The 27,261-nt window shown below is 41.1% G+C and overlaps 1 protein-coding gene across 5 annotated transcripts in view; it reads right to left on the bottom strand.

The window, feature by feature from the left end:
* Positions 1 to 27,261, bottom strand: part of KIDINS220 (kinase D interacting substrate 220) — an 82,021-nt gene that overhangs the window by 13,393 nt on the left and 41,367 nt on the right. For 3 of the 5 annotated variants that reach the window (XM_037528554.2, XM_037528555.2, XM_037528556.2), the window contains exons 22-25: positions 23,028 to 23,190; positions 7,916 to 8,094; positions 6,315 to 6,541; positions 5,375 to 5,488 (exon numbers count right to left, since the gene is read on the bottom strand). In XM_037528554.2, coding sequence (XP_037384451.1) covers positions 5,375 to 5,488; positions 6,315 to 6,541; positions 7,916 to 8,094; positions 23,028 to 23,190 — 683 coding nt within the window. The remainder of the gene's footprint in view (positions 1 to 5,374; positions 5,489 to 6,314; positions 6,542 to 7,915; positions 8,095 to 23,027; positions 23,191 to 27,261) is intronic. The other 2 variants (XM_037528557.2, XM_037528558.2) reach the window with 1 other exon arrangement.

Here is a 27,261-nt window from a genome sequence, read left to right as displayed (position 1 = left end):
TGAATATGATTGTGTTCGTTTTTAGCTGTGCTCCAGGACTTCTCGGATATCGCTACTCCAATATCCTGTATCTGTGAAAACATCTCCGTTTAGTTGCAATTTATTAGTTGTTTAGGGAAAATATTCCCGAGTTGAAGTTTAACACAAATACTTTCAAGTTGGAAGTGAATACGATTTTTCACTGTATTCTTAAAAAACAGAAGCTAACACTTTCCTAAATTGAAGCAGAATTTTAAAAATGCACTTCCCAAATACTTCAGAAAGTGTGACTGACCCTTCTCAGACATGGCTGAGAGCAGACAGGGAGGACTGTCCTGAGCTGCCACCTGAGGACCCCGAAGCCCCCCACTCCTTACCCACAGCATCTTTAGCTTTCGCATCCACGCCTGCTCCTGAGCAGTGAGAGAGGGTTTGATTGGGACACATATTTGTTTGAAAACAGCTTGTAAGTTCTAAACCAGTGGTGGAAATAAAAATGATCAATTGAACCCCATCTTTTTTTTTTTACCTTTTACTTAGTCATTCCACTGACTGGATCCAGGTTAATGAAAACCAAGGCCTTCACTTTTAATACCTTTATGAACTTAGCATTTCATCAGTCTCCCAGAGTAAAAGAAACAGCACCCTGGGAAACAGGACACTGTGCTGTCACTGCCTTTGCGATTCTGAAGTTCTTTACAACTCAACTTTGTGCTAATGAATCACCTTCCTGTCTTCACATGGAAGTATAAAAGCGATCTAAACAAAGCTGTTTGGAGGTTTCAAGTAACCCTGTGGCAAAGAAAGAATGGCTCAGTTGCACTGCAGATCCCCTTGGTAGGCCTCACAACTGTGGCTCGATGAGGGCGGGACCCCCAAGAGTTTTGCTCACTATCCCACTAGAACAGTGCCTGGTTGATACACAGCACAGCTTCTGGCCGACGAATAACCAATCATACAGGTACTCTGTGCCACATAATTCAAGGAAGGATAAAAGGGTAAAAAAATGTTACAACGCCCTGGCCTTTGAAGACATGCTCTTCAATGCAACACAGGTTAACACCATGAGCAGCACACCTTAAATAAAAACAGACCACGCTCCTCATAAGAGCAACTCTGGAAATACGGCAACAAAACACTCCCGAGGAGCCGGGGCTCAACACAGGCCTCCACGTGGTCCGTCCAGCAGCTCTGACTGCCCTTACTGCTCACTGGGAACTGGACTGAGACAAAGTCAAGGCACCAGGTAAAATTTCCCTGGACAGTCCAAAATTTTAAAGTATTTGGAGCATTCAAGTAGCCTAGAAATCCTTCTAAATCCTAAGAAAACAAAACAGACTGACACCTTTTAGGCCACAGAGGAGCCAACAGTATACACGGATTCAGAATAGAATGTTCCACCCCGAACCTGTATAATGTTAAAAAACGTTACTTCAATAAAAAAGCTTTTTTTAAGGCTGAATTCATCTAAACTGACTGGATGCTACTCCCACTACTGAGACAATGATTATTTAACATGAAACTGTTTTGGTTTCCGAGTCTTTAAAGCTCTATGGAATTTAGCCTTTGGGGTAGTAATAATTAGCATTAAGTACTTTTAGAATATTAACACTGAACAAACCTTAGGTCAGGCCCACAAAGTAGCTGAATATCAGAGAGGCTAAGGAATGTGTCCTAGAGGCAAAGAGCTAGTCGCCAGCCTCTATTTACTGGAAGTCAAACACCTGACTAAGCTGTGCTCGGCTTCAGTGGGGTGAGGGGACCATGCTGCATGGAGGGCTGGGCCCATGCCAAGTTCCTCCCTATGCTCCCTCCCCCAGCCTCAGGTTAGACTCACAGGCCAGGTCCCTCCGCTGCACTGCAGCATGGAGCTGGACTAGATTCCAATTACCCGTGTTCTCTAGGGACCCCCAAAGCCAGCAGGTCAGTCCAGCACCAGCACCAGAATCTGCTCTCACTGGGTTTTCTTAAATTGGAGTCTGATTAAGATTTCAATTCTAAAAACACGTGTCTCTGCTTTAACACATTAACACTAGTCCTTGCTGGTTCTAATGTTCTTGGGTCCAATGTTGATATCTTTCCCCTGTTTTACAAGGTTTGACATATATTTTCTCAAAATCCTAGATAAAAATGTTAGTACCCATATTTGGATTTCGCATCTTTACGTGGTGAAACACTGGGACGGAGCTAACATTTATCTGGTAAGCCTTCAATGACTTTCACGAGCTATAACCCTTATATGAGAAGGCCCAATTATTTTCATAAGGATCTGTTACATAAAAGATTTATCAGAAATTCCTTGTGGTGGGGGCCTCCCTGGTGGCACAGCCATTGAGCGCAGGGTGCAAAGCTGTCCGCAGCCTCTGCAGCGCCGGTTCGATCCCTGGCCGCCAGCAAGGGTCCCACATGGCGCGCAGACCTCTCCTGCCGCCTGCTGCTCCCCTCAGCAGTGTATTTCGTCAGTCTGCCTGTTCTGCTCTCTGCTCTGGTTCTGGTGAATTCTCTCACCCTACCACCCTTCTGCGTACCCAGTGCTTGTATAAATAAATAAATAAATCTTTAAAAAAGAAAAAAAAAAGAAAGAAAGAAATTCCTTGTGGTAAAAAAAGACAGGAGCACCATATTGGGAAGACTGCAGCAGGTGTGGCTAGCTGCTTATGACCTGACTTTTTGGTGGCTGCTTGTCGCTGCTCCTTTTTCTGTCTGTAATGGTAAGACAAAAGTGTTTATGTATCTCCTGAATTAGCTACCAGCAGCTCTAGTCATCAGGTGTTGCACAGAGGACAGCTGGACGAGCGGCAATGGACTCAATCTGCAGTCCTGTTACCCCAGGAATGTCGAGGGTTTTCTAGCACAGGACTGGAAAGTCATGAAGGGCTAAATACCTTTTATATTAACCCCCACGTTGATTCAGCTATAAAGGCCCCAGACAACGTGCCCATGTATTGATACTTCTTTGTATTTCCACCACTGCTTTTATATCATTTTGAACTGTCTACTTTTTGCTAGTCTTCTACAAAATAATTTTTACATGCTATTGTCATTGTTAAATTCTTAAAAGCAAAGAAAGCTTGGTAAGCTTGGTAAGCTAGTATTCACTAAGATTGCCAAACTACCTTTTGATATTAAAAAAGCAGCAAATAGCCAGTTATTTTATTACACAAAAGTGGAGGCACTAGCAGGTGGAGAGTACCTTTTCTCTTGGTTATTCTCTACACATCTCAAGAATTGCATTATTTCCCCTTCCCCAAAAACTGGTCCCTGAAAGAAACTAGATATTTTCATGCCAAGCGTCTGTTCACATTGTAAACATGGGAACAGCTATTCTCAGCATGTCTGTGGAAGACCATTAACTGCTTCACTGTATCTGACTTTCATCAAGTTTGTTGATGAATCTTAACTCAGAGAATTGCACTGCATGTGTGAATCTCTATTACAAGCTCTCTGACTAAACTAAGAGGTCTCCTTCCACACAGTGGCGATGGTCCATGAACGAAAGCATCCCCTAATATCAAAGACACTGGTTTCCAGTGCATTCCTGGATAACTGAAGTCACTTAAACACTTCAGCTGAAAAGTTAATGAGTTAAAAAGAATCATGGTTCCCTTCTTTTCTCTATTACTAACACCTACTCAAAGAAAGTTAAAGTTAAAATACTACTGCCTACCCATATACATGTTTTAACTTAAAAACTATCGATCAATTTAGGATGCAGATAATTTTAACCACACATTAATTTTAACTGCTATGCCACATTTCAGCATAGCATTAGATTAAATTGATGATGTTTATATAACATTCTGTAAATAAATCAGCAGAAGTTAAATACAAATTAGAGCCTTAAATTTCCCATTGACTTAGTAAATGAAGATTTTAAAGTTCATCACAATAAATGTACTCTCCTGACTAAGTAGAAAGTTCTAACTAATATACAAAGTGATTTCTATATAAGTTCATTCTTTCAAAAAAAAAAAAAAACACCCTACATTAAAGTGTTGTCAAAAGAAAAGTTCAAAATAATTCCCTTTATGTGCTGGACAGCTCTGCATTTATCTAGAAATTTTACTTTAATATTTATACAGATAAAGAAAAGTAGTATGGCACTTATACTAAGGCTTTATGAGCTGTAGACACCTAAGCTAAAAATGAATCACTAAAGATCCATTTTAGGTCTATGCCATCTAGCTCATAATGTCTTTTTGTAGTATCAAGGGTAATTCTGGATACTTTCAAAAATAACACGAGTAGAACCAACCTCAGGCTTAAAAAAATAGTCAAATGTGAAAATAGAGCTCAATACTAAGAAATGAACACCATCAACTGAACATGCTCCTGATGGCTATTGGAAAAACTCCTCCTTATTGAACAATTTAAAAAAAAATCCATTCCATGTCATTGAAAAAGGGGAAAAGCAGGAGGAAATAAAGAGTAAAGTTAAACATTAGCTTTTTGAGTAACCCATGAACTTAATCATTAGTACTCAGCTACTCAGACTAGTGGCCATCACACCACAGTGCAGTTAGTGGACGGCCGTCAGCACGTTAGACAGTGGTTACTGCCACAGAGGGACGAGTGGCTGGCGTTCCACACCACAGGACTACTCCGTTACCCTCGAGGAGTCTGTGGGTGAAGGAAGCCCCTCAGCAGCATCCTCCTTGATAACCTCCTAACAACACAAAACAAGAGTGTAGGTGAAAGGTGAGGGGATGAACCAAACTAGGATGATGAATGAACACGATGTAAAAATAACAAAACATGACACTGAAACCTGTATGTGATTAGGTTTTTCCTTCGGCGACTGATTTAAAATTTAGATGCCAGTTTAAGAGCTATAGATTTTACCTCCTGGCTTATAAAAATATATCAACAGGAATTTTTTTTAATTGTTAAGTTTATCATCAGGAACACCTAAGATTTTAGGCACAAATGCATTTTTTTGGTTTTGGATAAGACTCCATAGTATATTTGAATAACTTTCCTTATCCTATTTAATTTCTGCCATTAGATTAAAGTGTTCTGTCAATACATCCTTTAATTTTTCACAATAGGGCTAACATCTATACAGACGCCATATACTTATGTCCTTTAAAAAGAGTCAAAATTAGCAGATGTAAAGGTTTAGTTTTTAAAGCTTTGATAACAAACACTACATTACAAGCCAGCAACTCAGGTTGTAAACAACTGAGCACTTACTGAGATTGCTAGTCATTTTTCTTCCAAAGATATTTACCAGAAATGAAAACAACATACATCTTACGTTAGTAATAGCTTATATTTCTTAATATTATTTAAAAAATAAATAACGCTCTTTTACTAAGAAAGGAAATAACCAAACCACTAATGCTATCTATGATTTTATTAGATTAATACTTTAGTTACCCTTTTTTATACTTACTAGGCCATTGCTCTGATCTCTGGGCAAATTCGATTTTACTGATGGACGTGAGATGAGATGTTGGGAACTGCCAGGGTAATACCTTGGCGTGTAAAGGTATGGGGCAAAGAATGGCTATGGAAAAAACACGTAACAAAAGAAGGGGATAAACAATTACAGAAATCAAAGTGTAATGAGACTTATCAAATGAAACTAACCAATAAAATAACAACTCCAAAATTTTAATACAAGTGGGAAAAAAAAAAAAGAAAAGAAGGCTCACACATATTCCATATGACCTCAAAACCCAAACTTAACACATACTATTTAAATTTTCAGATTGTTATATTAATTAATTTTGTTTGTTTGTTTTAAAGCAACAAAGTTGTTCATCTTAGTCTTACTTAAGGCTAATCTCAATAAGTAAACAACTATACAAGCCTGATGATGACTTGAAATGAACCTCTGGAAATGGGCTAGTGCTATTATTGACATCTGAGTCTTACGAGCAGTATATTCTATCATTATCTCACATTTAAAAGCTAGAACACATACAAAGTACAGGTTCACTAAACTACTGTCAAAATTTAAGTGAATCCTTTTAAATGTCAATATAAATTCTGAGACAAGATGTAACAAATGGAACACTTGTTTATAAACAAGTACAGGAACAGATACAAAAACAGCTTGTATTTTAAACAAATACAAGCACAGACCCTGGAGTTCACTTTCTTATCAAGACAATAAAAACGAAAAGTATCTCTAATATTCTGATTCAAATGAGATCTAGAACTCACTAAAATAGAACATTCTTTTGATTAAAAAATCATATATTTAAAATTCAGTCATAACATTTGAAGTCCAAAGGACAGTTTCAAAACAATTAACAGAACCCATAAGAAATTTCAGATCCACCCCTTGAACAAACTGTTAAAATGAAGGATTCCAAGCACGTCCTTACCCTGTTATAGAACGGATGCTGAGGTCCCGTCATGCCACTGTAGTAGCTGCTGTGGGGCTGTGGAGACACAACCCCCCCTGCAAAGGGCCCATTGAAGGAGGTAGAAGAGGAACACACAGAAGGAGGCTGGCTGTAGCCAGAAGGCGGCCTGGGAGGGGCATCGTGTAAAGGAAGTGGGGGATATGCGAGTCCTCCGATATTAATCTGGTCTCTCGCAGCACGAACATCTGAAAGATTAAATTATACCCCAGAAGACAAAAAATACACAGAGTATTAGCAATTAGTCCTCTCACCCCCCCTCCTCCTTTAGTTCCCAGATAAGCATGATTTTATGCACTTGCCAGGGATTCCAAACGCAAGAAGTAGACAGGGAATTTCAGTATTTTGTATACATACTAGTGAGAAAAGACCAACTGCTCGGCTTTTTTTCACCAGTTGAAAAGTATTTGACATCAGGATTCTTCTCTCCAGAACTATAAAATTTTCTCTGACTTTTTAAGTTGTTTGTGCTATTCTAACGATTCCTGTGATTCATAGAGTATTACTGACTACTCATAACTCCCATTTGTCTCGTATTAATAAATACATTAGACTGCAGGTTTGCACACGATATGATCCATCCCCTGTGACCAGCAACAAACAATTCCCACAAAATACACCTTCAGCATCAACCTCATGAAGATTCTTAATGACAACAACAGACCACAGGAGTAGCGCAGGGCTCGCAATTCCTGGGAAACCGAGAGGCCAGTGCACAGGCCAGGCCCCCACCAAGGCCGGCGTGTCACCAGTGTGCACATGTGTTCAACTGATGCCTCAAGAACTTGAATTATCCCAAAGCCCAAGTGTTCTTCACAAATTGAAGTTAAAATTTTCGAAGTACTATAAAGCTTTTCTTACCCCGCTAGCTAGACATGCCTATTACAAACAAGACTGGTGGCTGAAAAATTACAATGGACTAACTGACATCTTAAAGTGGTGACCAGCTGCTAAAAGAAATCTAAAGTAAGGCTCAGGGTGTTTGGGTTTGGAAACATAATAAAGTTTCACAAGTAACATTTTTTTTTTTTAATTTTTTTTTTTTAATAGAGGCATGTTTTATTTATTTATTTATTTATTCATTAGTTTGTTTTGTTTATACATGCACTGGGTACAGTCAGAAGCGCGGGAGGGTGAGAGAATTCACCAGAGCCAGAGCGGGGAGCAGAGCAGGCAGAAGGACCAAAGTACACTGCTGAGGGGAGCAGTGGGCAGCAGGAGAGGTCTGCGCGCCATGTGGGACCCTCCTCCGGTGGCTGGGGAGCAGCCGGGGATCGAACCGGCGCTACAGAGGCTGCTGGCAGCTTCGCAACCCAGCGCTCAACCGCTGCGCCACCGGGGAGGCCCACAAGTAACATTTTCTTAACATTTCTAAGGGAATGTCAAGGCCCCTAAGCCTCCATTTCATTAATTCTCCTGTGTTGTGCTTGGTTCAGGATTTCTTGGTGTTTTTTAGTTTGTTTTTGTTTTTATCGTGCAGAAGACATTTATACAGCTAAGTTAGAAACAGGAAAATTTGGGGAGACTTCAGAAGAAAAATTAAATTCACCACTGAGACCTACCTGCAATAATTTCCCGCAGCTTGGGGTCGAGGTTTACAGTACATGGCAAAAAGGTCTTCACATCTCGAGTCACAAGAACAGGGGTTCTTGAAGACAGAAACACCTCAAAATTCCGTATATCTCCATCTATTTCAAGCAGCGGCTCAACATCTTTAGTTGTAGGAATGTTCTTTGATATTCTTCAAATAAGAAATAAATGAAAAAGGTCATTAATATCATTAGTAGAAAAACATTCTACCTGTAACATAAAATTTGTTATTTATAAAATAATACATTACACACCTTCCTCTCATTAAAAATTTTTAAAGAAAAAGCAGCAAAAAATCAGTATAGTTATAAAATTACCAAGGTAACAAGTAAAAGGTCAGAATTAGATTGCCTGAGGTCACAGGCAGGACTTGAGTCCTGATGCGTCACCCGATGATAACTTCTCATCAAAGGTCAGGTATTTTACACATGAGGATAGAGGGCCTCAGACAAGGTAAAAGCTTGCCTAATGTCACATGACTAGAAAAGAGAATCTGATTGCTCTAAAATCAATGTTTATAACACAACACACGATTCTTCTTGCCTTTGCAAAGGGAAAAAAAAGGAATAAATTTTTTTAAAGATTTATTTATTTATTTATTTATTTATTTATACAAGCACTGGGTACAGTCAGAAGCACGGGAGGGTGAGAGGATTCACCAGAGCCAGAGCGGGGAACAGAACAGGCAGACCGACGAAGTACACTGCTGAGGGGAGCAGCGGGCACGGCAGCAGAGGTCTGCGCACCAGAAAAGGAATACTTTTTAAATAAATTACATAAACTAGAAAAAAAGCACCATTTTTCTTTTGTCAAAAAGGTTTTATTTTCCGTTATAAATTTTAATTCAATATTCTACTGTAAACACCTAGATATACCAAAAAATAAGAGGGGGAAAATCACATGATTTTACAATCAGACACAATAATCGCTAATAGAATATGTCATTGAATTTTTTTTTTAATTTTTAGGTAGTTGAGTTTACAGATGCAAACAAAGCTTGAATATAAAAAGGAGTAATACTCATTCACTGAAAAACACTTAGAGCCTCCCCTGGTGGCGCAGCGGTTGAACGCTGGGCTGCGAGGCTGCCCACACATACACACACACACAAAAAAAAAAACACTTAGTAAACACTTCTATGTTGAACTATATACTCCAAAAATGGCCAAATATTGACAATTCCAAACTATTCAAGTGCCAGGCAAAGTGCTGATCTGTGGTAGTAAGTAAAATGCATCAGAGAGAGGGAAGGAGGGAAAATCTGGAGAACTTAAAAGACAAGAGGTAAATGATAAACAAAAAATAAGTGAAATGTAAACTCGCAGATGAACGGATAACTCGTAATATGTCCGCATCAGGGAATACTACCTTTCAAAAAAAGGGCATCATTTATTTAAATATGCAATATGGATGAGACTCATAATACATTATGTTGTGTTAAAGAATAAAGCCAATAAGGAATACATAGTTGTATGTTTCCATTTATATAAAAATAGAAAATGTAAACCAATCTCCAGTGACAGAAAACTGAGAGGGGTTCCTGTGAAGTTAGGTTGTGCGAGAAAAAGGAGACTGGTAAGGCTTCCCAAGGAATAGGAAGAAAATGCTGGAAGTGATAACTATGTCCGCTCTCCCGCCTGTGGTGATGATTTTGTGGGTATATATAAATATCAAAACTTGTAAAACTGTACAATTTAATACAGAAGTTTACTATAGGCCCCTTATACTTCATCAAGCTGTTTTTAAATTACTGTACATTTGGAGATATCTTTAAAACAGTGAATTCCCAATTAGTCAAGAATATTAGCTATAAAAATATACTGAGCACAGTTTCAGGAAAGCAGTAAAATTTTCATGCCCTTTAAAAAGTGGAAGGGTCTTACTCTAACTTTAGTCAGCTATGGCATTTCCTTGGGACTAGCACTTTACCGTTCAATGCTTGGCAAGTAGCCCAATATTAAAAGCCATCTAAGGGAAAACCCACAGAACAAAATTAGCAAACAAGAAAAGAATAGGGTGCTGGTGAGAAAATAAAGATAGTAATTTTGTCTTAATGAATTTCAGGAAGTCCCTTCCACAGCCTCATGCACACATGCGTGAAATGGAGGAAGGCCGCTGGAAGGAGATTACTTCTTAATAAATTAAAATGATATTTAAGCTGATTTTAAATATATTTCAAATGAAATAGAAAGTGGTTGCCCAGGGTCATCGGTATAAGTGGCTGAAATATCAGCGCTTAAACAGTTAAAAAGGTAGCTCGGCTAGCCTGGGAGTCAACATCAAACACTGAGAAGAGAAGCGAGAAATATTCAGATAAAACACACAGCTGACAAGTCACACGAAACAAATGAACTGAATTTTAATGCCGCTCTGCTTCACTCTGAGTGTGAACAGTGCTCCCAATCCAGTGAACAATACTGCTGTTCACAAGCCAACAGTCTACCGCTGGTTTCCAGATTGAAGTCTCTATTCTAACCTTTTGAGCTCAATACATGAAACTCTTCTGCTGAAAGAGATATTTATGTAAATGATAATCTTTTGGCAGTGGGCCACCAAAATCATATGTGCCTTTATTTTTCGGATATTTTTCCAAATGTTAGTATTTAGAGAATTTAAGTAACTTCACTTTTCAATTAAGAGTGAGTTGAAATTTTCAGCATTATAAATCATGTGAATAAAAGTTGCCAGCAGTTAAATGGCCCACAGAAAGCATTATAAAACCTCAGGCATCAATGAGCTCCTAGTAAGTTTAAATGTAATTTCTTTCTGCGCCACCAATCCAGCAATACTTGTTAACGCCAGCATCAATGTAAGTTAAAAGCATTTTGATTACAAACGACAGTGGTTTATAGAAAGTCCGTACTAATTCCTTGGCAGAAATTACATAAGGCATTCATATCCCTTCCCTTCAAAATGAGGTTTTAAATTGCATGGAAAAAAGTTCTATTTTAAATCAAAATATAAATAGGTTCTAGGGGTATAATTTACGATCGAGGCATTATTTGTCATACTTTATTTAAAAGCAGCTGCCTAATAATGTCACTATTTATTTAATCATGAGAGGTTAAAAATGAAGATAAATTTCATTTAAAAACTTGAACAGCGGAAGCGCCTAGCTGCCTCAGAGTCTTATAGGCCCTGAAGTGACTTTAACTTGTGGCGGACTCTCACATATCCTGCCGGTCAGTGGCCGTTTACCATTGACTCACCCCACATGCGCGCACGGGGCAGCTGGGGCCGGCAGAGCACCCGGGAGAGGCCAGGGCACAGCAAGCCAAGGACTAGAACCAACAGACACAACGAATCCACTTTTAGGCCCATCCCATCTATGGAATGACAACCAAGAACCCCAAAATCTTAGGAGTGAACAACAGCCCCCGCTTCAGCCTTACCCCTGTTAGTTCCACTCGCTCAGCCTCGGTATCTCAGCTCAGTTCCCATCAGGAAAGTCTGAGTTCAGACCAGACCCGACTCCTCTGTCACAAGCCCTCACAGCACACGCACCTGATGGCACCCCACAGTCACACTCAGAATTGGATGTGCCTCCGTGGAATGCCCGTCTCCTCTCTAGACAGTGAGCTCTGCGAGCGTCGAGCCCAGCACAGGACACGGGTGTGCCACGCTGTCTGGTAATATTTACAGGGTGAAAAACCTACACACAAAAAGTACCATTCCCAAAGCAGTCTCTTTTACGACAGTTTTCACTTTAATTTTCCTTTACACTACTGAAAAAGCCCCACTTCTTCCTCTTGCTTGTAGAAAACCAGCTGTCCCAGCACCATCTGTTGAAAAGACTATTCTTGTCCCAAGTGAATGGACCCATGAACACGGGGTATGTCTCCACTGGTCTGGGATTTGGCAGTGCTGTGGCATTTTCAGTGCACAAGTCTCTGACCCCACTGGTTACATGTATTCCTGGATTATTTCACTCGTTTGGAATCTGCAGTAAACAGAACGGCTGTCTTCATTTACTCTCAGATGGGTCACCACAGCTGGACAAGCACAACTGGTTTTTGTGTGTGGATCTGACCCCTGAATTTTACTGACTGCTTTGGCTCCCATACCTTTCCTGCGGGTTCCTTGGGATTTTCTGTGTAAGGAATCGCATCATTCGAGATGAGAGATAGCTTTACTTCTTCTTTTCCAATTTGGACCCCTAATTACACTGACTAGAACTTCTAGTATAATGTGGGATGGCAGTGGTAAAAGTGGGTGTCATGGTCAGCTCAGGCCACCACAATACAACAAACGGGGCGGCCTACACAACATTTGCTTCTCACAGCTCTTGAGGCCTGAAAGGCTGAGATCAGGGCACCATGGTCCCGTTCTGATGAGAACTCTCTTCCTGTTTGCAGTTAGCGCTTAGGTCCTTCTTATGAGAACATTAATCCCATCAGAGAATTCTACCGTCATGACCTCACCTAAAACCACTTACAAATACCATCACAATGGGGCTATGGTTTGGGGAGGCCACGTGCATTCCGTACACATCCTCATCGAGTACACATCCTCATCGAGTTCCTGTCTTCGGGGAAGCCATGAACTTTCACCATGGAGAAAGATGCTAGCTTCCACGGTGAAGCACTGGTACATATTTAAATCGCTTCATGTTTTAAAAATCCAGAGCAGCGCTCAACTGTGCACAAACTGTGCAAGCGAGCACACTACTCTACCCCAGGCGCCTGGGCCAAGAGAGTCACACCCAGCCAGAAAATCACAGCTCTGACTCACGACACGGCCTGGTCAGGACCCGGAAGGCGCACGCCCACATTTCCACTTAGATTACATGGATGATTCACCTGTGAAGCAAAATTCCCAATTAATCTTTCTAGGTTCTGGGTCAGGTTAGCTGAAAACATACTACCGCTGCAGAGCAAGTTTAAAGGATCGGTAACATTTGCATCCATAAGGATTTAGAATTTCTTGATATGATATTGTCAAAACTAAGCCTAGAGGCAGGAAGATGCCTGAGCAGCTGTGACAAGCACCCGCGTGTTCCGGCTCTAATATGACTCCAAGCAACTCATGTTTCTCACTAACTGAGTTTACTAGGGAATGTTATTTGAATCAACAAATTCCTTCTGCTCTGTTTATTCGCCTTCTGTATAAGATCTAATTTGCAAAAAGGTTTCCACAAGGAGGGGAAGGAAGAGTCTGAGAAACCGGGGACTACACTATGTCGGCTCCCTAGCCACTACAGTACCAGTGATCAGGTAACAGCAATTTAGGTGACAAAATTTCAACCAAGGGTAATGAGAGAAGATTCTAGAAAAGAGGTTAAGAGGGGCAAAAGGAGACTCAAGATGAGACTAGCTCTATGATCCAAAATATTCTGGTGAAAATGAATGAGACTAGCCCTGGCTGTTTAAGGAATACCAGCTAACACAGCAAGCTGCTGCCAAGCACTAGGAGGTGTTGCCATCACTGCGGCCCTTAAGAAATCTTAACAAGTGTTACGTTAATCATGTATTGGAAGCAAATGTTCTGCAAAAGAACTCTGAGTAACAGCCACAGAGGATGGAGACTCTGAATGCAAAGGCCCCGGAACCTACTGCAGATTCTGAAGCCTTCACTGAATGCCTCCCAGTCAATGTTTACCAAGCTCAGAACCCAAGTTCCACAGTGGCTGGGCTGTTTAGTACCTTTAAGTCTTAGTACTAATTGGCAATTGAATAAATTTTTTTAAAGCCTCTTTTTTCACATCTACCCTTTTCCCAAGAGTTTATTTAAAAGAATTCTGGAGGTGGGGGGATGGAGTGAAGTCCTACGAACTTAATAAAAACTATACCATTTGATCACATAAAAGGAGTAATACTCATTCACTGAAAAAGTTAGGGTCTCCCCGGTGGCACAGCGGTTGAGCGCTGGGTTGCGAAGCTGCCCGTAGCCTCTGCAGCGCCGGCTCGATCCCCGGCTGCTCCCCGGCCACTGGAGGAGGGTCCCACATGGTGCGCAGACCTCTCCTGCCGCCCGCTGCTCCCCTCAGCAGTGTGCTTCGGTCCTTCTGCCTGCTCTGCTCCCTGCTCTGGCTCTGGTGAATTCTCTCACCCTCCCGCGCTTCTGACTGTACCCAGTGCTTGTATAAATAAATATAAATAAATAAATGAATTCTGGAGGCGGGGGGGGGGGGGAGTGAAGTCCTACGAACTTAATAAAAACTATACCATTTGATCACATAACCATTCATTCGTCTATGATCACGCTTCTCCGTGCCTACAAATGTTCTGAGAAACCATTAAAAAATAGGAATGGAAAGTTGAAATTCAGAGTTTAAAATACTCATTAAATGCAGTTTTCCATGTTGTTCTGCCATAGAAAGGGGAAAGCAGGACAGGAGGCCTTTGATGTCACCACTTGGCGGCAAGCCTGGTAGTGATTCCAGTGAAACACCCCCCCCTGCTGGGCCCGCTGGGTACTGCTCACAGAGGCCACCTGCAGTGGCTTCACAGCAGCTCCTCACCTCGCAGCTCAGCCTTTCAGTAGACAGCCTTTTGGTTGTGCAGTAACTACTGTTTATTCTCAAGTTTTGAAGACTCTTAACAGCAGTTTGGTTTTAATTTCTAAGATCACAAACTTCTGTTGAAAAAATAACTTCAGGAAAAAAATTGATCTCTATCTGAACTTAAAGGCATATTCACTTTGGGAGGCAAATTTGAACCCTTCAATAATCAGATTTTTAAAAAAAATATAAACATACATAATATCCTTACTGTATTATAAACTGCAGACGTGCATAGGTCATGCAACCTTTGTTTTACACATTAAAACATATATTTAGAGAAATTTATTTTGCTATTTCTATTTTCAAATAGCTAAGTTACTATGCTTGAGTACTTTGTGTTGATGGAAACTTGTAACTTTGGAACGTTTAAAATTCTTTGTTCTACATTAGCATAAAATATTGAAAGCGGCATCAGAGGTTTAAATGAGAAAATATTTTAAAAGTCAATTTTATTAAAAGCAAAAAAAAAAAAAGCTACCTAGAAAAAAATTACCAAAAAACCCCAGCCATCTAGTACACATGAAGTGGTATAAAAACTTAAGCAACCTAAGTATGCCCAATGACATGACATTTCTTAAGCTTTTGAAGCAAAACCACTGCAGTTACTAGAAACAATTAGAACTGAATAAAGTTCTGAATAAAGAACTGAATGAACACAATTCAGTTGTGCGCATGGGTGGGGGCACGAAGCCGCCTCCAAGCCACGGCGTCCCTGAAAGACATGTAAGAAACCTCAGAAATGCAAATGGACTCAAAGTCACGGGAAAATGCCTCTGAAAATGTTGCTTTGATTTTTAGTATCACCTGACCAAAGGCAGAAACCGCTGGAATATGTAATCTCCAGCCAATCTCTGTGTACTGAGAACTTACTATGGCCTGACCGGGACAGAATGGTAGGGCAACATTTTACCCACATTTGGAACCAATGAACAAGCATCTGTTGGCCAGTGTCCTTTTCAAGATAAATTCAGCTTCTCGCCACCTTCCCTTCAGCTATGCCTCCCTCAGCCCAGATGACATCACCACATTTCTGTATTCCTTCAGAAACGCCCACTAAGGCATACTCTATGCCAAGAAGGTCCACAAGCAAGTAGTTCAGCAAGGCCTAAGGAAGTCACAGTTCATGGAGTTCAGGCTAGTTCAGGAAACAAATATTAAAGACACAGCACAGGGCCTCCCCGGTGGCGCAGTGGTTGAGCGCTGGGTTGCAAAGCTGCCCGCAGCCTCTGCAGCCCCGGTTCGATCCCCGGCTGCTCCCCGGCCACCGGAGGGGGGTCCCACATGGCGCGCAGACCTCTCCTGCCGCCCGCTGCTCCCCTCAGCAGTGTACTTCAGTCCTTCTGCCTGCTCTGCTCCCCACTCTGGCTCTAGTGAATTCTCTCACCCTCCCGCGCTTCTGACTGTACCCAGTGCTTGCATAAATAAATAAATAAATCTTTAAAAAAAAAAAAGACACAGCACAGCAAATGTTTAAAAAACAGCGACCACGGTAAGTGCTATGAGGCACATACCAGTATGCAATGAATGCATCCAAAAAGACTTCAGAAAATAGGGTGATGCTTGGTTACAAAAGCCTTCCTGAGGTAATGGCACTGCGATCAGACCAAAAGAATGTGGTAGGAGGGCGTGGGATGAGCAGAGAGAAGTGCAGGCAGAAAGGTGAAAGGGAGAAGGGACAGCGTGAGGAGGAGCTGGAGGGCCAGGCCAAGATGGAAACTCCAGCGTAAACCTGATTTCTACTTATGGAATTTTGCCCAATTATTTATCTTTATCGTTAGAGTCAATCCGATGCACAACCACCGTCATTTCCATTTCACACATCCCAGAAATCAAACTCACTGCCAGTCCACACACAGCTGGCCAATCTGTCCACCCCTATCCAGCCAGCGCCGGGCAGACCCCTTCCACTCGCTGCCAGCCGGGGATGTACCTGCTGGTTAGGGGCAGGAAAGTCATGCAGTTGGCCAAGCCCAAGGAATGAAAGCTAATCATTTTCAATTTTAAATGATCCAAAAAGTGGACTTATAAATTCATCCTTTTCGCAGAAGACAGAGAATGATCTTCAGAAACAAAACCCACAACAGGAGAGACACGTGGGGACATGAGTTTTTGTAATTTCTCGCACACTTAGAGTCCCATCGGGCTTTGAAAGTGCACAGCGAAGACAGGGCAAGTCATTTCTTCTCCCTGCACTTCTCATTTACCTGACTTTCCCCACTCAGGTTCATCCCTATGCCCTTCCCAGCTCTGGAGGCTCAAAACATGCTCTGGCCAGTCGACAGCGCCCCCAAACTCTGGCTGAGACACTGGGGAGCACTTGAGCGCAGGGCCTGCGGGGAGCCCCTGGGCCTCCACGAGCCGTCCAGGACCTGGTCTCCGAACCTTTGTGCAAACTGTTTCCTCAGCCAGAAAAGCCTCCATATTTGCTCCACGTACTCTCGTCCCCTGCCACCTTTGCTCAACACCTCCCGCCCCAGACTCCGCTGCCCGCCAACATGCTGCGTGGACTCGAGGCGGGGTGTCCCGGCCCCCACACGCAGGGGGCGCCTGGGGAGGGGCCATGCGTCTCCGGTTCGTGTACAAACAGCTTGTCAAGGAGAGGTGCGCGGTGGTTATTTTCAGAGTTTTCTCCCATTAACCCCTCTCACAGCCCCGGGTGGAGCTACAGGCTCTGTTACAAAGAAGTAGCAAATACATAAACTCAAAAGCAAGGGGTCTGCTTCATTTGTTTCTCCAAATGAAAAAGCAGGCCCAAGACAGGCACATCAAAATAAACAGAACAACCTGCCCTTCACCTACATGGACGTCCAGGAAGCCCAAGGACACACGACATACTTACAAAGGACACGAGACAATGCCACAAAGTCAAGCCAACTAGTGTCCGATTCTTCATGCTATTCAAATTAGTAAGTTAGGTCCACAAGCAGAACAAAAAGTCTGTGCACACTCTGCATCTGGGGATTGGGGGGGGGGGCACTAACAGCCCCCGGATCATGAAGGAGAGAGGAAGGTGGTTAGTGAGAGCTAAGAGACAGGAGATGACTAGAAAGACATGATGCTTACGAAAACTCTGAATACCAGGAAGGATTAGCATCAAATATGAACTTTTATTATGAAAAATGTCTGAAGTACAGAAATACCATTACTTGAATAACTTAAAGATACTGAGATTAGGAAAACATTATAAACCAGGTATCTGTAGTATCTATTCGTCAATATTATTTCAATGAAACGTGAAATGGCTACCATTCTGCGGTTCTCTCAAAATTATTCAATTATTTAAAAAAAATAAATAAAGCAAAAGAACCAAAATAAAAGTATGGCATGAGCTTTAGCTCAAAACTATTCTGACCATATCATCCTGAGCAAAAGACTGCAGTGTCAAAACAGAAACTTCAAACATTATCTTCATGAAAACTATTGGAACTGATCTTTAAAAATCTCTATGATTGCTTAAAATGCTTACTGAAAAAACCAGAAATAAAGTTTCATACTAAAATATTTCAATGGTTGTCTAAAGTGCTGTAATAAAAAGTAGACAGAAAATCTTTATCTACAGTTTTTATTTTACTCCCTTTCTTCTTACTAAATGTATGTTAACAAAAAAAACCCTCAAATGATCTAGACAAAAGCTTTTAGCGCAACACATAATTGCATGAAAATTACAATAATTGTACCAATTAAAATAATCTTGAATGAACAGTATGTCATCTTAATGTTCCAATGGCTTATAGAGGGATCTACTTAATTAGCTGAAATTGCTTTCCAGTGTTAGTATCAAATGTCATTTGTTAAAAGTTGAACAATTTAGAAAATAATTTAACAAAGCAATTTCACCAAACACCAAGAACCAACATTTTCTTTTTCAGCTGAATAAAGCAAGCAGATGTGTCATCAAATCTCTATAAAAATAAATGAGGCTTTTTATGGATTAAAAAAATAAATTTTACTACCAGCGTTAAAAATACTATTTTCTGTTTTTACCAAATCAGATTTCTTTAATAAAATAAATGAATATCAATTATACACTGCTGCTTTTTGTCTGCTGTAAATAAAACTTTTTATTATTCAAATGACAAGCAATAGCATCAAAGAACTCAACTATGGTTAACTTGAGACAGTCATTTAACTCTTCCAACCTATCCCAATATATGATTTTTCAATATGGTAACCAAATTGGTTTTCCTATAGTTTAAATTTCAAATCATCTTACTAAATTTTATTACTTTAAGTCAACTCCTTAATGAATACTCAAAGATACTTACTAAATTGCCTTTTTATCTTCCTTAGACTAGCTATAAAATATTCTTATATTTCTATGCATATAAAATATAGTTGCACCTCAGGAAAAAAAATAGGCATCTTGAAATCACCCAGAATCCAGCCCATTGTAGACCAAGGCTGAAGTCTCAGACACCGGGCTAGGGTAATAGCAAAGCAAAGCTCTCATCACCTCAGTACACCTCCAACATACAATATCCTGTATCTACTGCTGTTCATGTTACACTGAAAGAGGGAGAGAGCAAGTGCAGGCGGCAACACAAACAAAGCTAGGCCTTGACACCGAAGACGGTGAACACATGGATGGCTACTCCTTGCACTGCACTTACTCTGGAACTTTTTTCTAAGTTTGAAAGAATGTTCAAGTAGAACAAACAATTTAATTAAAAGATATATGAGTTCCCCAAGGGTATAAGGTACTTTTTATGTTTGTCCCTGTATGCACCTGCAACTTCCCCAACCCCCCATTTTCTGCACTACACGAAAGCATACAAGACAACCATATAAGCCACGGCCCTGGTAAAAGAATGTCACCCTAAATATACATTAAGTGAAGGGCCTCCCCTGGTGGCACAGCAGTTGAGCGCTGGGCTGAGAAGCTGCCTGCAGCCTCTGCAGCACCGGTTCAATCCCTGGCCAATGGCAAGGATCCCACATGGCACGCAGACCTCTCCTGCCGCCCGCTGCTCCCCTCAGCAGTGTACCTCACTCCTTCTGCCTGTTCTGCTCCCCGCTCTGGCTCTGGTGAATTCTCTTACCCTCCCGCGCTTCTGACTGTACCCAGTGCTTGTATAAATAAATAAATAAATAAATAAATAAATAAATAAATAAATCTTTTTAAAAATTTAAAAAAAAAATCTAAAAATAGCATTGCACAAATAAAGTATCTTGTTATAAAAAAATACATACATTAAGTGAAGAAAATTAACTAGAATCAATACATAAAAATCAAGGAAAGCCACTAGGTCTTTGCACTTCTACATTTTGGTTTAAGAAAAGTCAGTGTTTCAGAGAGACATGTCCTATCTTCCAATGATAATATCTAAAAGGAAATCAAATTACTCTTCATCCTTTTTATATCTTTTGTTTTCCTGCCACCTCTCAGCAAAAGACTAAATAGAAAACTAAACTCTTTCCAAAACGCAGCCTGCTGGTAAGCAGAAAGCCCATCTTCATACCAACATGCTACAGAGACACAGACACACACACTTTTCAGTTTCAGGTGGCGCGTGTGTAAAGGTTACTAGAATCGCATGAGTGCACCAAGGAGTACAGCTCTTAAATTCATTCATTTAAACTATGTCCTTAAGTTAAAAGGTTAAAAAGCAAAGAATATTTATTAAACGATCCGTGTGAAGAACAACAGGGAAGGGAGGAGGGGAGAACTGTAAGAAGCACCGTGCCAGGGGCCTTCATTTTTGGGACCCTCATCTCTTTTTATTTGTTCAAATCACAGCATGTATCAACCTATACTTTTTTTTTTTTTTTTTTAAGATTTATTTATTTATTTATACAAGCACTGGGTACAGTCAGAAGCATGGGAGGGTGAGAGAATTCACCAGAGCCAGAGCGGAAAGCAGAACAGGCAGACTGACAAGTACACTGCTGAGGGGAGCAGCGGGCGGCAAGAGAGATCTGCACGCCACGTGGGACCCTCACCCAGTGGCCGGGGATCGAACTGGTGCTGCAGAGGCTACATGGCAGCTTTGCAACCCAGCACTCAACCGCTGCACCATGGGGGAGGCCCTCAACCTATACTTTAATGACTTAACTGTAGTGCTTCCATTGCTTTAAATTTTTTTTAAATTTTCAACCCATTGATAAGTTGAAAGAACAGAACACAAACACACTTCCCTAGATCCACAACTGTTCAAATACATCTTGATACACCTGATCTCACATCTTCCCTGTGTAAATATGTATGAGTGTGTGTGTGTGTGTGTGTGTGCACACTTACATGTGTCTGCACACAAACCATCTGAAAGTGCCTCTAATGCCCCTGAAATGTCCTCAGTGCTCCCCTTTCCTTCTGACGAGATTCCAATCAGAGCTCTTGTCCTGCACTTGGCGCCTCCGACTCTCAATCCTCCCTAGCAGCCAATGAGTCGTCCTGGAGAATGTCCCACAGTTTGCAGTCATCTGGCTGTTTCCTCATGAAGAGACTTGTAGTAAAATACAATATCACACAGGTGCTACCCTCTACTGCACTGCCCAGAGACACTCCATGCGCGACGCTCTCCATCCCATGAGGTGAGTGATGACTTCAGGCCTGACCATCTGATTAAGAATGTGTGGAAGCCCAGTGCTAAGCGCAAGTATAAGTGTAACATCTTGTTCCCTAGCCTCCCCAGCACCCCCCGCAGTGGTTTTTATTTTTTTATGCATAGAACAAATAGGGTGCAGGCCAGAGGTGCTGGTGGGGGCAGGGGTAGTGAGAAGACTCACCAGAGACAGAGTGGGGAGCAGAACAGGTAGATCCACTGAATTCCACTGCTGAGGGGAGGAGCAGGGAGATAGGAGAGGTCTGCTGCACCCTGTGGGTCAGCTCCCTGGCCACCAGGGCAATAGTGCTGGGACTTAACCCCTGCGCCACCAGGGAGGTCCCCTGCCAGTGCAAGCATTGCTGAGCCCTGCGTGAATCTTGTTATACTCGGGGTTTTAAAAAGGTGATTTTTGGGCCTCCCCTAGTGGTGCAGTGTTTGAGCGCTGGGCTGTGAGGCTGCCCGCGGCCTCTGCAGTGCCAGTTCGATCCCTGGCCACAGGCGAGGGTCCCACATGGCGCACAGACCTCTCCTGTCTCGCCCGCTGCTCCCCTCAGCAGTGTTTTTCGTCGGTCTGCCTCTTCTGTTCCCTGCTCTGGCTCTGGTGAATTCTCTCACCCTCCCACACTTCTGACTGTATCCAACGCTTGTATAAATAAATAAATCTTTAAAAAGGTGATTTTTCTAGTTCAATACCTTCTTTCCACAAATTTTAATTGACCTTTGCCTATGATTTAAAAACAAACAACTGTTTTGCTCCTATGATCAATACTATTTAAATAAAAAAATTTTAAAAATAAAGCCAGTTTATCTAGCAAACATTCATCATCACGTAAGCCTGTGTTGTGATGCACACTTACTCATGAAGTAAATGACACTGCACAGCCCAGAGAAACGCAAGCATGTGCTGCCCTGAGGCAGCAGCGGCTGCAGCGTCGCTGCTGGGGAGGCAGGTGCCTCTCTGTGCCTCAGCGCCACTGTGGGGCTGCTCCGCCACCATCTATGGGCCCTCCTTGATACAGCACAGTGTGAACAACTGGTTCATTTAGTATCTGTTAGAGCAAAACCCCAGGAGAGCACAAATCCACAGACGAGTGCTCCAGCCATCTCTTTAGTTCTAAAATGAGTCCCTCACCTGGACATATTAACTAATAGACAAACGTGAAGAATGGCAATTAGAAAACAGGGGAAATTACCTGCTGACAATACTCTAAGAAATACTATTTGAAATCTTACAAGTTTTAAGATAGGAATTACACACTGAAAGCTCTGTTAGATTTACTATTTCATTTATAGATTTAAAACAACAGTTTTATAACATTGCAAAGTTCCTTATATTATTTTCCTCTAAGAAGAGAGCTTATTTAGAGTAGCAAGTGATGAAAACATTGAAGGTATTAAGTGTTCTGATAAACAAAAAGAACTATCATTTTATTTGAGAATTTGACAACAAATTGGTAACTTATCACTATATATTTGACATTTCACTAAGTCTTAACTGCATGTCTTTCAAGAGAAAAATATCAACTTTATCAGAAGCAAAAATTTTTAAAGTACTTTCCATGGCTGACTATAAAAGGAAAATAAATCCCTTATCATTTAATGTAAGCAGTCTTTTCCTCCAGTACTCAGCTTCTCAGTTCACCAGCTACAAGTTGTGAGACTATCTGCACCAGTGATTTGTGGAAACACCCCCTCTTAACAGTCTATGAAGGCAGAGAATAAAAAATAAAATGGCAACAAGTAATTATGTTTTAATGTTTACATTTCATATTTATAAATACATAGAGTCAATCTGACTGTTAAGTCAACATTTTTATCATATAGGTTATTCTGGAAAAAGGAAGAATATATCCAAATAAAGCTGAACATTTTTACCCTCTGCTAACACAACTCTAAGTTATAATAGAGTCGATGAGAATGAGCAACCAAATGCACTTTATACAGACTAATTTATATTCACTTTGCTTTAAATGCTTTAACTTCTCTCTGAAAAGTCAATCTAAGGTAAAGTTATATAAAAGAGCTGAGACAGAGTACCTTTCATAGATGGTTTTTAGCGTCATCTGATCTGGGATGCCTTCTGTCTCTTCCAAATATAATATAAGCCAGGACGTCCTGTAAGGCCACTGCTCGGTCAGGTTGATCCAGCTAGCAAGTCTGTCCCAGTTAAAACTGATCTGATTGGCTCTCAATAATCTCCCTTTAAGGAACACAAAAACATTTAAAAATTACTATATAATAATGTTAAGCAAGGAATTAAAATGTACTTACAACATTGACAATCTATTTCTTGAACTTTTAAGCATAAAAAGCATAAAAAAACTTAGAAATTAATTGGAGACAAATTACAATTATGTTGTAATGTAATTAGATTATGTGTTAAGGTTTGCATTTCCTATCTATAAATATGATGATTAAGTCAACATTTTTATTATATAGGTTATACTGGAAAAAGGAGGAATATATCCAAATAAAGCTGAACATTGTTACGAGATGGGACTGTATCTGTGCTAACTTAACTCTAAGTTCTAATAGATTCGAGGAGAATGAGTAACGTATTTAATAATGTGAATACACTACATTATGTATGTAATTATGTTGATATGTACTAATTTTAATCCCATGACTGGGTTAGTCCCAGAGATCAGTGGTGGCAAGCCGTGATGACATCTAATCTAACTTTGTGCTGTGCTTAAAACCCACTCATTCAGCTTATTAGCTACTGACGGCAGAGACAGAAGCCCTAGCGCCCGGCCTGGAAGAACTCGAGTAGCCTGGAGTGGTGGGTAAGTCCGAAGCCCACTGTCACAGGTGAGATGTGGCTGTGCTGTCAGGAACTGGCACATGGACGCCACATCTAGAAGCAGCAGTTAGGGGAGTGTTTCCTTAAGGCTATAAACACCAGCATCCGGTAAGCTCTGCAGGGTGAACGCCGGCCAGGGCAGTGAGGGGGCTGAGGCCAGGAGGGAGGAGAGGCAGGACCTTCCCACAAGAGAGCAGCAAATGCAAAGTCGTGAACTCAAGAAACAAACTGAAAAAGAGAATTGGGAAACCATCTCGAAAGTGTAAGTGAATGGGAATGAGGAAAGTATTCTAAGCACTCTAGCATAGACTAGTTAAGAAACAAAGTACCAAGAGAAATATTTCCCCAAAGAATGCATCTAATATTATTTTTTAGTTTTAATCTCCAAAAACACCCCAAAGAAAAACAACCTGTAAAGAAACACAACTGATAAAATAAAGCACAGTTTTAAAGTAAGAAACCTCTTAACTACCCACCAACATTTCATCTACTAAAATGCAAAATTATTTTCTGATATTAGTTCTATCTATTGTATGATTTTCCTAAAAAGAGCAACAGACTACACACATTTTGACATACAAAATAATAGGGACTACTGATTAATTAACATGTCCAAGCCTCAAATCCAAGTCTTTCGCCTTCAAATTCTTTCCAAATAAATTACTCATCTATTTATAAAAATAAAATAAAATGTAGTTTCCTACATACATCTAAGTAATGTTACCCAATTAAATGAAAATTTACTGTAAAAACTAGCAAAAATCCATTTAAATACAAAGGCTTAAATCTGTAAGTAATTTTTCAGCATAAGCCTTTAATTTTAAGCAAACCTAGGACACTGAGGTGCTTTTATAAAATGGTTACTTAGAAATCTTTCATTTTCAGGCAAAGCTGTATTTGACAAAACTTAAAAATATTTCTGATATAACAATCTAGAAAGACTGCTATATAGTTAAAAACTAATATTAGGGAAATTCTTACATTTAAAATGAGCTTTTAGGAAAATACTTTGGTTCTACTCTATAATACCTAATCATTTTTAAAACATCATTTTTAATATATCTCAATAACAACTATTAAATGACATTAATTTGGTCATTGTTAGGATGCCTTAAAATGTCCAAATATAATGCAACATCCTTATTATGCATGTGGGGCCTTTAAGACCCCAATAAACGGGCCCTATCTGCCCCCTGTGCTCCCCAGACTCCAGCCAGCCTGGCCTCCACTGTCCCTGGCACAGCACTGACTCTTGCTCTTCCTTCTGCCTCTCCTAAGAAACTGTAAAATTCACTCCCACTTCATTCAAGTCTGACTCACTGGACAACAGTGTCCTGGTCCCTGTTTTGGGCACTGAGGAAAGAGAAAGTGAACACAGCAGAGAGCCTGGCGTGGTGGGCCTTACACTCTACTGAGACACAAAAACCAAAAAAAAAGTAACCGAGTGAGTGCCACAGAGGCGATCTGTTCCGTGGAGTAAATTAAAGCAGCAATGTGTTGAAAATCAAAGAGGGAGCTCTGATTTTTATAAGATAATGCAGGAAAGGCTCAGAGAGAAGCTGCCATTAAGGAAAGCCTTCGAGGAGGCGCTTTCGGAAGCTCAGGATGCAAAGGGTCGTTCCAGGCAGAAGGGGCAACTACAGTCCCTGGGTGGGAAGACACTGGGCTTTCAGGACACAGCAGAGGTGGGTTAAGGGTGGAGGACAGTAACAGCCGATGAGGCCAAAGGTAGGGACACTGATCAAAAAAGGCCTTATCAGGGCCTCCCTGGTGGCGCAGCGGTTGAGTGCTGGGTTGCAAAGCTGCCCGTAGCCTCTGCAGCGCCGGTTCGATCCCCGACCGCCAGGCGAGGGTCCTACATGGCGCGCAGACCTCTCCTGCCGCCTGCTGCTGCCTTCAGCAGTGTACTCTGTCACTCTGCCTGTTCTACTCTCCGCTCTGACTCTGGTGAATTCTCTCACCCTCCCGTGCCTTTGACTGTACCCAGTGCTTGTATAAATAAATAAATAAATAAATCTTAAAAAAAAAAAAAAAAAAAAAAGGGCCTTGTCAGCTGTGCGCAGCCTCTGCAGTGCTGGCTCGATCCCGGCCAGCCAGGGAGATACCCACAAGCCAGGAGATACCTCTCCTGTCTCACCCGCTGCTCCCCTCAGCAGTGTTCGGTTGTCTGCCTGTTCTGCTCCCCTGCTCTGTCTCTGGTGAATCCTCTCACCCTCCCACACCTCTCCTGTACCCCAGCTCTTGTATAAATACATAAATCTTTAAAAAAAAAAAAAAAAAAAAGAAAAGGGCCTTGTCAGAGACTGCCCGGGTTAAGTTTCCTTTTCAGTGAAATGGGAACACACAGTAGAGTTCTGAGCAAAGAAACAACATGATTGACGTCTATTTTAACAAGATCGCTGCAGCTGCCACGGAGAACAGGCTGCAGAGGAAACAAAGGGTGGAACACTTAGGAGGCCCTGCGGTCATTACTGCAGAGGGGACATGACAATGCTCCGGGTAAGGAAAACATACCAGCAATGGTCAGAAGTGGTCAGATTCTGGATACAGTCTGAAGACACAGTTAAAGAAAATATTTGCAAATCATATATATCGGATAAGAGATTAATATTCAGGATATACTGAGAACTAAAGCTCAACTTGAAAAAAAAAATTTAATTGGCAAAAACCTACATGACACACCTCCAAAGAAGATAGAGATGGCCAACAGGCATGTGAAAAGATGCTCAACATCTCGAATAATGGGGGAAATGAAAATTAAAGCTACGAGATACCACTTCATACCCATTTGGAACTACTACAAAAACCAAAAACAAAACCAGAAATCAAGTGCTGGGTAAACTAGATATTATGCAAAAGAAGGACGGCGGAGCCTTCCCTAGCACTATACATGCAGAATGCAACATGTTCGAGAAGCTAAGTGTAAGACTTAAAACAATAAAACTCTTAAGAGACCACACAGGCCAAAAACCTCACAACCATAGACTGGGAACGAGTCCTTGTACACGCCGCTGGGGAGGAGCGGGCATTAAAAGAAAAAACAGACAAATTGAGCTTCATGAGGTTTTAAAATTTTATACCTCAAAAGACACTATCCACAGAATAGAAGGCAACCCACAGAATGGATAAGCAAATGCTCTAAGTACATACAATGGACTATTACTGAGGTGTAAAGAGGAAGGAAATTCTGCACACTACAACACGAAGACATTATGCTTCATGACATAAGTCAGTTACAAAAAGGCAAATGCCATGATTGCACTGATCTGAAGCGCTGTAGCAGCCAAAATCACGCCAGCAGAAACTACAGTGGCAGCTGCCCATAGCCGGGAGGACAGGGGAAGGGGAGTCTTGCTGAGCTGCTATAGAGTTTCAGTTTTATAAAAAGAAAAGCGCTCTGGGGATGGAGGTGTGATGGCAGCACAAGAATGTGCACGTATTTATGTCACTGAACTGTATCCTTAAAAT

The sequence above is a fragment of the Talpa occidentalis genome, unplaced genomic scaffold (genome assembly GCF_014898055.3).
Source record: "Talpa occidentalis isolate TD23 unplaced genomic scaffold, MPIMG_talOcc4v2.1 talOcc4.5, whole genome shotgun sequence".
Lineage (NCBI taxonomy): Eukaryota > Metazoa > Chordata > Mammalia > Eulipotyphla > Talpidae > Talpa > Talpa occidentalis.
This window is presented reverse-complemented; position numbering and strand designations above follow the sequence as displayed.